The sequence below is a fragment of the Balaenoptera musculus genome, chromosome 7 (assembly GCF_009873245.2).
Source record: "Balaenoptera musculus isolate JJ_BM4_2016_0621 chromosome 7, mBalMus1.pri.v3, whole genome shotgun sequence".
NCBI lineage: Eukaryota > Metazoa > Chordata > Mammalia > Artiodactyla > Balaenopteridae > Balaenoptera > Balaenoptera musculus.
The window spans coordinates 83,459,534-83,473,374 of NC_045791.1; the positions used below are offsets into that span (position 1 = coordinate 83,459,534).

The window sequence follows — 13,841 nt, forward strand, 5'->3', positions numbered from 1 at the left end:
AAAAGCTGGCTCTTTGAAAAGATAAACGAAATTGATAAGCCTTTAGCCAGACACATCAAGAAAAAAAGGGAAAGGGCCCAAATCAATAAAATCAGAAATGAAAAAGGAGAAGTTACAACCAACACCACAGAAATACAAAGGATCATAAGAGACTACTGTGAACAGCTATATGCCAATAAAATGGACAACCTAGAAGAAATGGTCAAATTCTAGAAATGTATCAATACAATCTCCCAAGACTAAACCAGGAAGAAATAGAAAATATGAACAGACCAATTACCAGTAATGAAATTGAATCAGTAATTTAAAAACTCTCAACAGACAAAAGTCCAGGACCAGACAGCTTCCCAGGTGAATTCTACCAAACATTTAGAGAAGAAAATTTTAATTCTTGATAGACATTTCCTGGAAGGTTATACCAATTTATATATAATTTATTGCATAAATTGTATATATATGTATATACACGAGTAGTATATGGCAGTGCTCATTTCCTGTCACTCTTGCCAACATTGGGATTATCAACCTCTTTCTTTCTCCCTAAAATAATAGGCCAAAAAGTGTCTCTTAATTAACCTTTATTTATTTATGAGTAAAGTAGAATTTCTCTTTCTATATAGTTATTAGAAATATATTTATCCTATGGATTGTTTTTTCATATACTTTGCTTATTTTTCCATTGAATTGTTTGTATATTTTAGGTTTGTATGCAATATTTATGAATAATAGTTCTTTGTATTTTAAATGTTATTTATATTTTAAATATCAGAATCTGTCATGTGTTTATCAACTGTGTATGTTATTTTTTACCATATAGAAAGAAACATTTTGACACAATCTAAGGAGAATTTTTCTTTATGGCTTCTTTCATGTCTTTTTCTTAATTCCATTGTCTCTTCTTTTAAATATTTTTAATCTTCTTGGAATTTATTTTTATAAGTGTTATGTAGCAGTACTTATTTTTTAAATAAATATATACTAATTATCTCCACTGATATAAAACATCATCTGTAACATAAAATTCTTGTGTTTGTGTGTGTGTATCTACATCTACTTCTATATCTATATATTGGATTTTGAATACCATTTTCTTTCCTTGAATGTTTTTAATCCCATGCCAATACCACATTACTTAATTATGTTTATAAGCTTTCTAAATTATACAGTTCATCTTTAAAAAATTTCATCTCTCTTCCCCCCCTTGTCTAGACATTGTTGGTTTTTGTATTATTTCAGACTTCTTGAAAATCAGCTCTTGCTTTATTTTTGTTTCCTATTTATTGGTCTTTCTTTTTCTTAATTTATATCTTCAAGTTTCCTGAGGTAGGGGGATTTGGTTATTTTTCTGTCTTTTTGAATTAGGTGCTCATTTAATTAATTTCTGTTTACTAATTCTTATTTTAATGGGAAATTTAAAAGTGTGAAGTTTTCATTTTGATCACATCTCATAGATTTAATATATAGTTATTTATTTTGTTTGTAGATAGTTTAAAAATTTTTCCTTTTTAGCATAAGAGTTATATAAAAGAGTGGTTTTTAACCTTTAATGGTTACACTTTTGGAGGGCTTTTTTTGTTGTAAAATTAGTTTAAAATGAGTAGAAATACAGATTGTGATTTAGTTGTTAATTTTAAACACACACAAATACAGATACAAATTTTGGGGGATTTCCAACTTGTTTGATTTTATGATTCTGCCTTCCTTTCTTTTCTTAGCCAAATGTTACAAAATTAATTTTATTTTGAGACTCTGTCTTCTAGGAATCTTGCCCAGGGTAGGAAGAAAATAACATTTATTATGCATTTAATAAAAATCTTAAACAGATGTTAGAGTATTTTTATGGATTTTTTCCCCCTTGCTTTTTAGATCAGTGCAAAATGAGAGACTTCATATGACTACTGTGTCACCTTCTGGAGTGGTTCCGAATGATGATTTTGTTCCTGAAATAATGACTGAGGATGCTACTGGAGTCAGAGAAGAGATGTCTTCCAAGGCTTTTGAACCTGTTGAAGAGCTGTATTCTAGACCTAGTAAATCTCAGGAATATATACAGAGTGTTTCAATTCGACCATCAGTTATTCAAAAACTGGAGAAAGGACAGCAGCAGCCCTTGGAGTTCATTCATAAAATTGGGAGCAGTATGAAAGAATTTAATCCAGTTGGTATTGGTCATGCTACAAATAATAGACAAAATGTAATATGTTCATCAGTGATTTCTAATGCTCCTGTTAGTTGTTTACCTGAAAGTTCTCATGAAAGACCAGTTACAACTAATGCTACTACTGGGTTACCACTAGGATCCCATTTGGACTCAGTTAACAAATGTGACCCAAACAAAGTTGACAAATACTTTAAACAGCTAGACAGGGGCTTTAGAAACCCTATGCTGTCATCCCATCCAGAAAATTCTTCAGTAACATACCAGAAACCTAAAGAATCAAACAGGAAATCTTTATGTATAAATTCAGATAAATTGGCTATACAGGAAGATGTAAAATCTCAGGGTAAAACTTTGTCAACTGGCTCTAAAGCCCATGAATTTGTGGGTGCTGAAGGCTCCTTAAAATTGGAATCTCTTTCCAGATTAACAGTAAACCCAGCAGTCAACCTGAATAAAACTGACATGCCTTCTAATAAAGGAATCTTTGAAGATGGCATTCCAAAGTACCATGAGAAATTCTTTCCTAATATGGATCATACCCAAGAAGGAAAGCATTTGGTTTATAACAAGTCAGCCTTTTTGGAACAGAAGATCTCAGTGAGTTCTGAAATGAAGTTTGCTGGTGGCTATCTTCAGTCAGCATCTGATCACCATGAAGAGGCTGTGCCAGACCTTTGGAAGGAGGAGCAAATTGACCAAGAATATAAGAACTGTGAATCAAGAGGTTCTGAAATGAGTTTTGATGGCAGTTCCTCTTTTTATTCACTGACAGACCAATCTAAAGTGACTGCCAAAGAAATAAACCTCTTAAAGGAAGTACGTGCTGATTTGCAGTATAAGAACAATAAATCTTGTGTTTCTGAAATAAGCTCTGATTGTGATGGCTCCCTTCAGTTGACTTCCAACCAAACTCAAGTAATTGTTAAAGATGTAAGTGTTCAGAAGGCAATGCATATTAGGCTGGTTGATGAAAGCTATGAATCTAGTGATTCTGAGATGAATTTTGATTGTGATGCCTCACTTCAGTCAACTGATAACTACCCCCAACAGCCTGAAAAAGAAGTAAACCTTCCCAAGGGGGCACACGTTGGCTTGGTTGATATGAACTATGGATCTAGTAGCTCTGAAATAAGTGCTGATTCTGTTTTCTCACTTCAGTCAGTGGTTGACCAATTCCCAGTGGCTGTCACAGAAACAAAACTTTGGAAGAAGGTTCACATTAGCTTGGTTGATAAGAACTATGGATCGAGTTGTTCTGAAACAAGTTTCGATTGTGATGTTTCTCTTCAGTCAGTAGTTGACCATCCTCAACTGGCTGTCAAAGAAAGAAACCTGGAGGATAGGCTTGTCTATCTGAAAGATAAGAATCGTAAGCCTAGTAGTGCTAAAGCACATCTTGATTGTGATGTCTCTCTTCAGACCATGACTGATGAACCTCAGAGGGCTGTTGAAGAAATCTATCTTCTGAAAGAGAAGAATGACGTTGTGGATATGAACTGTGGGTCTCATGGTTCTGAGATGAATTTTCATCTGATGAAAACAGATGCTCAGTTAGTGCCTGACCAATCCCAAGTGACAGTTAAAGAAGTAAACACTCAGGAAGTAGCTCTTGACCTGGAGAATAAGAGTGTTAAATCTAGCATTTCTGATCTAAGTTTTGATTCTCATGCTTCTCTTTATCCATCAGCTAATGATCAACCTCAGGGGGCTTGTGGTGAAATAAATCTGAAAGCGTTAAATGTTGATATGGAAGTTAAGAGCTATGGGTGCTCCAGTTCTGAGCTGAGTTTTGATTCCGATCCTCCTCTTATGTCAGTTACTGAGCTGGATGTTGAAGAAATAAGGAAGAAGCACATTAACCTGGAAGATGAGAGCTTTGAGTCAATTAGTTCCAAAATAACTTTTGATTCTGATATTCCTCTTCACTCAGTAGTTGACCAATCTCAAGTAGCCATTTATGAGGAGGAGTCTATTGATCTGGGAAATAAGAGTAATGAATCTTGTGTTTCTGAAATAACTTTTGATTCTGATATACCTCTTCATTCAGGGATTTATCAACCTGAAGTAGCTGCTAAAGAAACATTCATTCAGAAAGAAGAGTATATACACTTAGGAGGGAAGGATGATGAACGCACTGCTTCTGAAATAAGTTTGGATTCTTATATCCCTTTTCACTCAGTGATTAACCATCCAGAAGAAGCTGTTAAAAAGCTAAATCCTCAAAAAGAAGAGTGGGCACCCTTAGAAAATAAGGAAAATGAACCTTGCGGTTCTGAATTAAGTTTTGATTATGATGTTTTTTGTTCAATGACTGGATGTTCTGAAGATCCCATTAAAGAAAGAAACCTGAAAGAGGAGATTATACACTTAGAAAGTAAGGGTAATGTACCTGTTGTTTCTGAAAGCAGTATGAAGTCTGATATTTCTTTTCATTTAGTGACTGATCATCCTGACATAGCTATTAAAGAAATAAACCAAAAAGAAGAACATGTAAATTTAGCAGATAAGGGTAATGAGTTAAGTGTTTTTGAAACAAGTTTGGATTCCGATATCCCTCTTCAGTCAGTGATTCACAAACCTGAAGTAGTTGTTAAAGAACTATGGCTTCAAAAAGAAAAGCATGCTAAGTTAAAAGGTAAAAGTGCTAAATTTAGTGGTTCTGAAATAAATTTAGATTCTGATTATTCAATGACTGAACCTCAAATAGCTGTTAAAGAAATAGATGTTCAGAAAGAAGAACATGTTGTTCTAGAGAACAAGAGTGATAAATATAGTGGTTCTGAAATAATTTTGGACTCTGATGTCCCTCTTCAGTCAATGAATGAAAAACCTCAAATAGCCATTTTAAAGGAGGACCATGTTGACCCAGAAGATGAAAGTACTGGACCTAGAGGTTTTGAAAAAAATTTGGGTACTGATACCCCTCTTCATTCAGTCATTGACCAACCTCGACTAGCCCTTTTGAAGGAAAAACATGTGGATCTGGCAGACACAAACAATGAATCTAGTGATGGCAAAATAGCTTTTCATTCTGATGACCCTCTTCAGCCATTGACTGAACAATTTCAGGAAGTGGTTGAAAAAACAAACCTGTGGAAAGAAGAGGATATGGGCCAGAAGAATAAGGTTGATGAACCTAATGCTTCTAAATTAATACATAATTCTGACGTTTCTCTTCTGTCTGTGTCTGATCAAACTGAAGTAGCTGTTAAACGAATAAACCTCAAGAATGAAGGTCATGTGTACTTGGAAGATAAGAACAGCCAATATAGTGGTTCTGAAATGAGTTTGAATTCTGATCTCTTGGTTCAGTCAATAGTTGATCATCCTCAGATAACTATTTTGGAGCAGGAGCATACTGAGCTAGAGGATAAGCACAATCAATCTTGTGGTTCTGAAATAAGTTTTGATTCTGATGACCCCCTTCAGTCAGTGGCCAACCAGCTTAGAGAAACTGTTAAAGAAGTAAGCCTTTGGAAGAATGAAGTTGACATGGAAGATAAGAGAGATAAATCTAAGTGTTTTGAAATTGTGTATGATTCTGATGTCCTTTTTCAGTCAGTGGCTGGCCAAACTAAAGTTGTTAAGGAGATCAACCTTTGGGAGGAGCATGTTGACTTGGAAGATAAGGTTCTCAAACCTAGTGATTCAAAAATAAATTTTGTTTCTGATGAACCTCTTCAGTCTGTGGCTAACGAAATTCAAGAGGCTATTACAGAAATAAGTCTTCTGAGGGAGGGACATGTTTGTCTGGGTACTAAGAGCTATGAACCCAATGATTCTGAAGTCATTTATGTTTCAAATGCCCATCTCCAATCAGTGGTTGAGCAACCACACATATTGGAAGAGCAGCAAGCCAGTTTGGAAGATAAGAGCAATGATCCTTGTGGTCCTGAAATAAGTTTTGTTTCTGATGATCCTCTTCAGTTAGTGACTAGCCAGCTTCAAAAAGCTGTTGAAGAAATAGGTCTTTGGGAGGAAGACCATATTTACCTGGAAGATAAGAGATATAAACTAGGTGATTTTGAAGTAAGTTATGATTCTGATGTTGACTTCATAGCTGGGCATTCTCCTGTGGCTGTCAAAGAAATAAACTTGCAAGAGAAGGATCATGACCTTCATAAGAACTGTGAACTTAGTGTTTCTGAAATAAAATGTGATTCTGGTGTTCATCTTCGGTTAGAAGTTGACCAACCTCAAGTGGTTTGCAAAGAAGTAAACCTTCAGATGGAAAAGCATCTTGGCATGGAAGAAAGAGTCAGTGACCCTAGTGATTCTGAAATGATGTGTGATTCTGATGTTCCTCTTCAAATAGTGATAAACGAACTTCAAGTGTCAGACAAAGAAACAAATCTTCAGAAGATGTTATTTGTGGACCTGATGACCAGTGATAATGATTGTGAAATGATTTCAGATTCTGATGTCCCTTTTCAGCCAGTGATTGACTCACCTCAGATGACTGTCAATGAAATCAGCTGTATAAATGCAGAAAGTTTTGTTCCAGAAGATGAGAACTGTGACTCTTGTGATTCTGAACTAGGATATGTTTGTGAATCCTCTCCTCAATCAGTGACAAACCATTCCAAAAAGACCTTTAAAGTTGTAAACCAGAAGCAAGACTATATTATTCTGGAAGAGACAAGCTGTGAGCCTTATATTTCTGAACTAAGTTTTCAAATGGATGCCTCTCATCAGTCCACGACTTCCCAGTCACAAGAGCCTGGAAAAAAAAAGGCCAAATATATTGACCCCGAGGATAAGAGCCGTCAATCTAATCGTCCTAAAAGAAATTTTGAACGGGAGGAGACTTCTCAGCCAGTGACTCAGCAACGGCAGAAGGCTAACAAAGGAGTCAACCTTTGGAAAGATGTAGAAAATATTGGCCTAAAAGATAAGAACTGTGAATCTAGTGTTTCTGCAATGGATTGTAATGCATCTCCTGAGTTGGTGATTCATCAAATGCCTGATAAAGAAAACCTTTTGAAGTTAAAACATACCGATCTAGAAAGTACGAGCTGTGAACCTTGTGGTTCTGGGATGAATTTTCAATGTGATCCCTCTCTTCAGTCTGACAACAACCAGCCTCAAGAAGCTGTTAATAAAATAGACCTATTTGAGAAGATGTCTTTTGACCTGAAAGAAACAAACCATAATTCCCATTCAGGCTCTGTTCCCATGGTTGATTCTATACGGAACCTGGAAAAAGCAGAGGAAGTCATAGAAGATGATCCTGATGAACCAGTTCTTGAAGGCTTGCCTCATGTCCCTCCTTCATTTGTGGGGAAAACGTGGTCTCAGATAATGAGAGAAGGTGACGTGAAAATTAATGCTCTCGTGAAGGAATTTAAGAAAGGTCGTTTCCACTGTTACTTTGATGATGACTGTGAGACCAGGAAAATTAAAAAAAAAAAATCGAATGAAGGAAAAAAGATTACCTGGACTGACCTCAATCAGGACACTACATCAATTCAAGTTCTTTCAGATTGTGATGATAATGCAGGTGGTATTTCAGATATTGATGACTTTTCAGTGGCCTTAGATAAACCTAGCCATTATCCTTCAGCAAAGAAGCATTTTGAACAAACATGCCAAGTGGCTTCTCCATGCCAAGCTATAAAAGTCAGCCATGGAACTCAAACCAATCTCGCAAGTCACCCAGGGACAAAAAGAAGAATAACTGGACAAGAGAAAGACTCTCCAGTAAGGAAGCGTTTACTTTTACAGAATGACAGAAAAACAAGAAAGAAAGTAAAAATTGGAAAAGTCGAATTTCCTGAATCATGTATTACAGTTTTGAAGCCTTTGCAACCAAATGCCTTAATTTATGTTCTTTCTTCAAATATTAAGCTGAAGAAAGGTGAATCCAACAACTTCTCTAAAAGGAGGCACGGTAGTAGAAATAATTGGGATCTTAGCATACAGTACAAATTTAACCAGAGTTCCTTTAATTGTTATGACCCATTGAATAAGCAGATTGTAATTGATCCTTCTTTGAACATAGAAGTACCAGGGCCTGACAGGAATAACTGTGTGGAAATTCATTTTAGCCACCTAAATTCTAATGCAGGAGATGATGATACTTATGTACAAAGCTCTGCTTCGGCACCTTTTATGACAGTGTCAGTAGGACATGAATTAATGTCACATCAGGAGGCCAGTGAATCTGTGTTTCTGGAAAAATCCAAGATTTTGAATTCTAGTGAAGTTTCAAAACAAAGTAATTTCCAGTCAACTCTTTTAAATCATGATGTTGCCAAAATTTCTCTGAAATCGATTGGAAATAAGTTTTTGGAAAGTAAAAGGAAAGTTCAGAGAAGGAAGGTGACAACTAATAATAAGTCAGGTTTTCCCAAAGAAGGTTGTAGACCAGTTATTCCCCAGCAAAAAACCAGAATTGCTTCAGAAAAACGGTCGATTTGGATTCAGACCAAACTAAGTGATATAATTAAAAAGTATATTCCAAAATACTCTGTTTTTTTGCGTCACAAATATCGGTCCAGGAGCACTTTTGTTAGGATGCATCTTAAGAAGAGAAAATCTGATGTCAGTAGGTTAAAGAAGGCAAAGAGACCAGCTAAAATGCTTTCAAAGGCCTCAGTTCCATCAGCTGGAGCTGAAGAACAGTCAAAAGCTATAGCAAGCTCTTCTCCCAAGCAACCTGTGCGGGGCCCTTCTGCCGTTGCAGGAAATAAGAAGAATGGTAATAAAAAACGCCCTAGAAGACAACGAAGAAAGCCTTCTAGACCTGTTAGAACATATGCTTTGAGAAGTTCGTATTCTGGTATACCATATTCTGACAGAATGAGGACTCGGCTCTCTAACAAATCGTGAGGTAATGAGGTAAACTAGAGGTGTTTCTATTAAGGGCTAGTTGAGGATTCAGTACTTCAATTGAAAATATATTTGGTACCTAGTGTACATAGCTTTCCTAACTTTGGTGAAAAAAATGAACCTTCAACTATTTTGCTATAGACTTATTTTTCAGAACTTTTATATTAATTTAAAGTTAGTGTTTAGGGTCCTTTTTTTTTTAAATTAAAAAACTTCCTTTGTCCATTTGCTGTGGAAGAGCTTCATCTTAATTTATATCACATAATTTAGCACAATATATACAACTTTCTTCCTCAAACCATGTCCCTCTTATTTATTTTTTATGATTGTGTCTCTCATGTCAGCAGGTTATATTGCAAGAATGGATGTGGCAAACATAAAATGCTTTTTTACTTTTTAAAAATTGGAACAAATGAATATGTAGTTATTTTCTGTATGTTTCAGAGTGGCATTGTCAATATCATATTCTAACTGGATAATTAAAAAGAAGAAACTCTGATTATCTCAGCTTTTGAGTGGGATTAACCTAAATAATCACACACAAAATATAATTTATCTTTCTTTTAAAAGCATTCCAGAGAATGAGATTTCATAAACTTTAATCCAGTTTTAAAAACTGCCTGGTGATTTTACATACATAACACAAACTCTTCCTTCTTCATTTAAACTGGATCTGCAGGTATCTAACTTTCCACATTTGGACACATGCGTACATGCAATCTCTGTAGGTTTTTCTTTAGCATTATTAGACCTTAAGGGGAAAATGATCTTGCCAGCGTGATTATGCTTTTCTACCACCTTTTTTCCCCTCCACCTGAAGCGTCAGTGGTTTAATGTGAAAATCCAGTTATCTTATGGCCTTATCTCTTAAAAATATTTTAGATATTTCCATATCCTTTTTTAATAGCTTGAACTGAAATGACTGGTTTGGTAATTTGGGCAGACCATTAATTGTTGTTATTAATAAGTTATAATCTTAATAATTCAAAAGATCTAATAAAACTGATAAGTGGAGACCCATTTTGCAAGTGAAAAACTGTATTTGTGCGTTGGTTTGGCTTTCCTTCAATTTGCTAACTGATTTTGGTAGTTCACCTAAAAATGTCAAGATATGCAGTTTAGGTCTGAGGTACTCAGAAAATCTTTAGATCCTTTATTCAGGGATACTGGTTGAGCTGGTACAGATAGTTATCCTGTTAAGCCAAGGATCCTGGGTCCTTTTCTATCATTGATGTTAAAGGGAAACATGAATTTCAGCTACTACATTGTATAAACCATATTTTATTGAAACTAGATCAGTGTACCATGATTTCAGAGATAAAAATTTGTTATCTTAGAAGTAAGTATAGTGTAACAGTTGGTTTCTAAATGTAGTTTTATTTCAGGGGCCATTATTTAATCTGTGGGTATGTTATGGTGTTATGTTGTAATTTCTTTACTTCTAAATTTAAAACAGTAATTATATTGAAAAAAATGGACAAATGTTTATATTTCTAGTTGCAAAGCAACTTCAACTTTGCCTCATATACAAATATTTTAATTTCCTTTCTTAAAATATCTGTAAACCACTAGTTTAAAATAATCCTCCAATTTGAATTTAGGAAGAAAACTGTCCTACTGATTAGGAAGTAAACAAGCAGCTAATTCATAAAAATATTCTATTTGTGGGTATTGGTGTCTTTTTTCCTTGTGAAGTAGACACATAATTCCCTTGAGTACTGTTGGTAGGCATTCTGCCATCTTTTAGTGTCAGTTTAAAAGCAAGAGATCATATGGAAAAAATGTACCATGTAATTATGATGTATCATATCTATTGTGATTACATCGTGCACAGAGAATAGTTCTTATAATTGAAGTGATCAAAAACTTGAAGTTGAAAAAAATTACTACCTTTTTCACATTGGAAACTTCTAAGTACCATTTTTTTTTAGAGGAGAAGGTTTATATCTGAATTATATTAAAGTATAAAATAGTCCTGATGATTTTTTTTAAACATTTTGGAAATGTTTACTAAGTTCCTATAATCATCATTATTTTAGACAGGCTTGAAAACTTGAAATTGTAAAAGTTATAATGGAAATTAAATAAACAGTGAATAACTTTCAGAATTTGGTAGGATACAAGAGTGCCCCTCTGTCAAAATTTGTTTTGGCTTAATTTGCATATTAGGTAAAAATTGGATGTTTTTTGTGTATTCAAGTATGCATTAAATTCTTTTAATAGTAAAAAATCAAATTATAACCATAGTGAATATTTTTATTAATCTTGTCCTTGTTCAGTATCTTGCATAGATGTTTACTATAATTGTTCCAAATTGTGCAGTATGTAGACAACGTTGTGTGAAGTGTGTTTTGGATTTGTGCATTTAACTTTTTTGTGTAACTAGGGCTCTGAGTGACAATTTTTTTGCTAAAGAGAAACTATATTTAAATATTCAAATAATTATATATTTCCATGTAAAACTAATGTGAAGAGTAATGTATTTTTTATAATGCAATTTAAAGAGTAAGTTTGTTTTCAAAGTTATCAAGATAAAATTCATCAAATAATTGAAATTTGCCTCTACTTTCTCTTCATGTTAGGAACTTTATCTGGGAATACTTAAGGAATCATAGATTAATGAAAACAGAAGTTCATTTTATAAATGGTCCTAGAGATAATAAATAGGGGAATATAAATGTTGATGCCGGTGAGAAAATAGTTTAACCAAAGATATGCAGGCTATGTTCAATGAAGTAGTTATTTCAAAGGATTAAAATTAAACAACTGTTTCTTTGGTGGAGTGCTGGGTTAGCAACTTTTCACTTTGTATACCTGCATTGGAAGAGTCAGTGAACAGGACTGAGTTCAGGAGGCAGTATCTATATCATTATTTGACACCTACTGGAGGAGAGAACTTTGGTGCCTCCAATACTATAGCGTATGTTTTAAAGAATGAGAAAACATGGAAGAGTGTATCTATGTCAGTGAGGTCAGTGCCTTTGGCCTCAGCAGTATTGACTTCTAGAGGTTTTGGTCCAGGATTATATTGTTAAGATGAACAACAGACTTCTCTTTATATAAAAAAGTTAATAGAGTGAAAATGTAAGATGGAAGCTCATTTTCAATAAAGGACTTTTATGTATAGAAAAAAATGTGGAAAAATGTGAAAAATCATGTAATTAGGAAATTACACATCAAAATGTCAACGTAAGAAGATTACAGGCTGAGGAAGCGTCTCAACATTTCCTTATACTTCATTGAGACCGTAAATATTAGGGAAATAACACTATATTTAATGTTTCCTTTGTTCTTATACTTGATTGTACAATACATATTTAAAAAGTTCTCCCAAAGTATTTTAAATTATTTACCTTGACTAAGGAGTTGCCTAGGATGAACTATAGTTTGTTGCTGAATCTTTGAAGTATGAACTTTTACTTTTCTCTATGTTCATAATTTATTACATGCATGTTGCTTTTTTCATGCATTTTATTTTCTGAATTTTTAAGCTGGACATGTATGTGTACATGTTGAGCCCTCACTAAGTACCAGACATTGTTCTAGGCTTTTAACCTGTATTATCTCATTTGATTTTCAAAGAGCCCTTTTGAGTTAGGTACTATAGTTGTGACTAAATAGCAGATGAGAAAATTAAGGCATAGAGCCTCAATTTTGGGATTGCAAATGAATGTTGACTGTAATCAAATGGGGATTACAGATAATCCCCATTCCCATTCCCAGTCCCAGGCCACCCCTAATCTAATGTCTGTCTTTATAGTTTAGCTTTTTCTGGACATTTAATATAAATGGCATCGTACAATATGTTGTCTTTTGTGTCTGACTTTTTTCATTTCCCAAAATGTTTTAGAGGGTCATTCATGTAGCATGTATCAGTATTTTTTTTAAATTAATTAATTAATTAATTTTTGGCTGTGTTGGGTCTCTGTTTCTGTGCGAGGGCTTTCTCTAGTTGGCGGCGAGCGGGGGCCACTCTTCATCACGGTGCGCGGGCCTTTCACTGTCGCGGCCTCTCTTGTTGCGGAGCACAGGCTCCAGACGCGCAGGCTCAGTAGTCGTGGCTCACGGGCCCAGTTGCTCCACGGCATGTGGGATCTTCCCAGACCAGGGCTCGAACCCGTGTCCCCTGCATTGGCAGGCAGATTCTCAACCACTGTGCCACCAGGGAAGCCCCTGTATCAGTGTTTTGTTCTTTTTTTTTTTTTTTTTTTTTTTTGTTTATTTATTTATTTTGGCTGTGTTGGGTCTTCGTTTCTGTGCGAGGGCTTTCTCTAGTTGCGGCGAGCGGGGGCCACTCTTCATCGCTGTGCACGGGCCTCTCACTGTCGCGGCCTCTCTTGTTGCGGAGCACAGGCTCCAGACGCGCAGGCTCAGTAGTTGTGGCTCACGGGCCCAGCCTCTCCGCGGCATGTGGGATCCTCCCAGACCAGGGCTCGAACCCGTGTCCCCTGCATTGGCAGGCAGACTCTCAACCACTGCGCCACCAGGGAAGCCCCTGTTTTGTTCTTTTTTAAATTGCTGAATAGTACTTATAATTAGTTTTTAATGAAGCTGGTAACAGAACACTGGTCTCCTGATGACAAATATGATAAAAGCTGTTAGGCTTGAGGCTAGATGTTCCTTTATGCCTCTCATACCTGTTATCCTCGATTACTACCCCAAATCCAAGACCAACTGGATATCTGCCTTTGTGAGTGCTCTTATTCCATACTTGAATGCTTTATGCTTCCTCTGTCTTTGACTCTTATTTCCTTTACTGACCATCTTGGCATGCTTTTCACTGTGCTTTGTGAATTCTCATTTTCAGTGTCAACACATTACTCTGTGTTCCCAATCCTTTCATTATGAA

The 13,841-nt window shown here is 35.4% G+C and overlaps 1 protein-coding gene across 3 annotated transcripts in view; it reads left to right on the plus strand.

Moving 5' to 3' along the window:
- Positions 1–12,903, plus strand: part of ZDBF2 (zinc finger DBF-type containing 2) — a 30,056-nt gene extending 17,153 nt beyond the window's left edge. For all 3 annotated transcript variants that reach the window (XM_036858031.1, XM_036858032.1, XM_036858030.1), the window contains one exon: positions 1,867–12,903. In XM_036858031.1, coding sequence (XP_036713926.1) covers positions 1,867–8,992 — 7,126 coding nt within the window. In that variant the 3' untranslated portion in view covers positions 8,993–12,903. The remainder of the gene's footprint in view (positions 1–1,866) is intronic.
- The last annotated feature ends 938 nt before the right edge of the window (positions 12,904–13,841 follow it).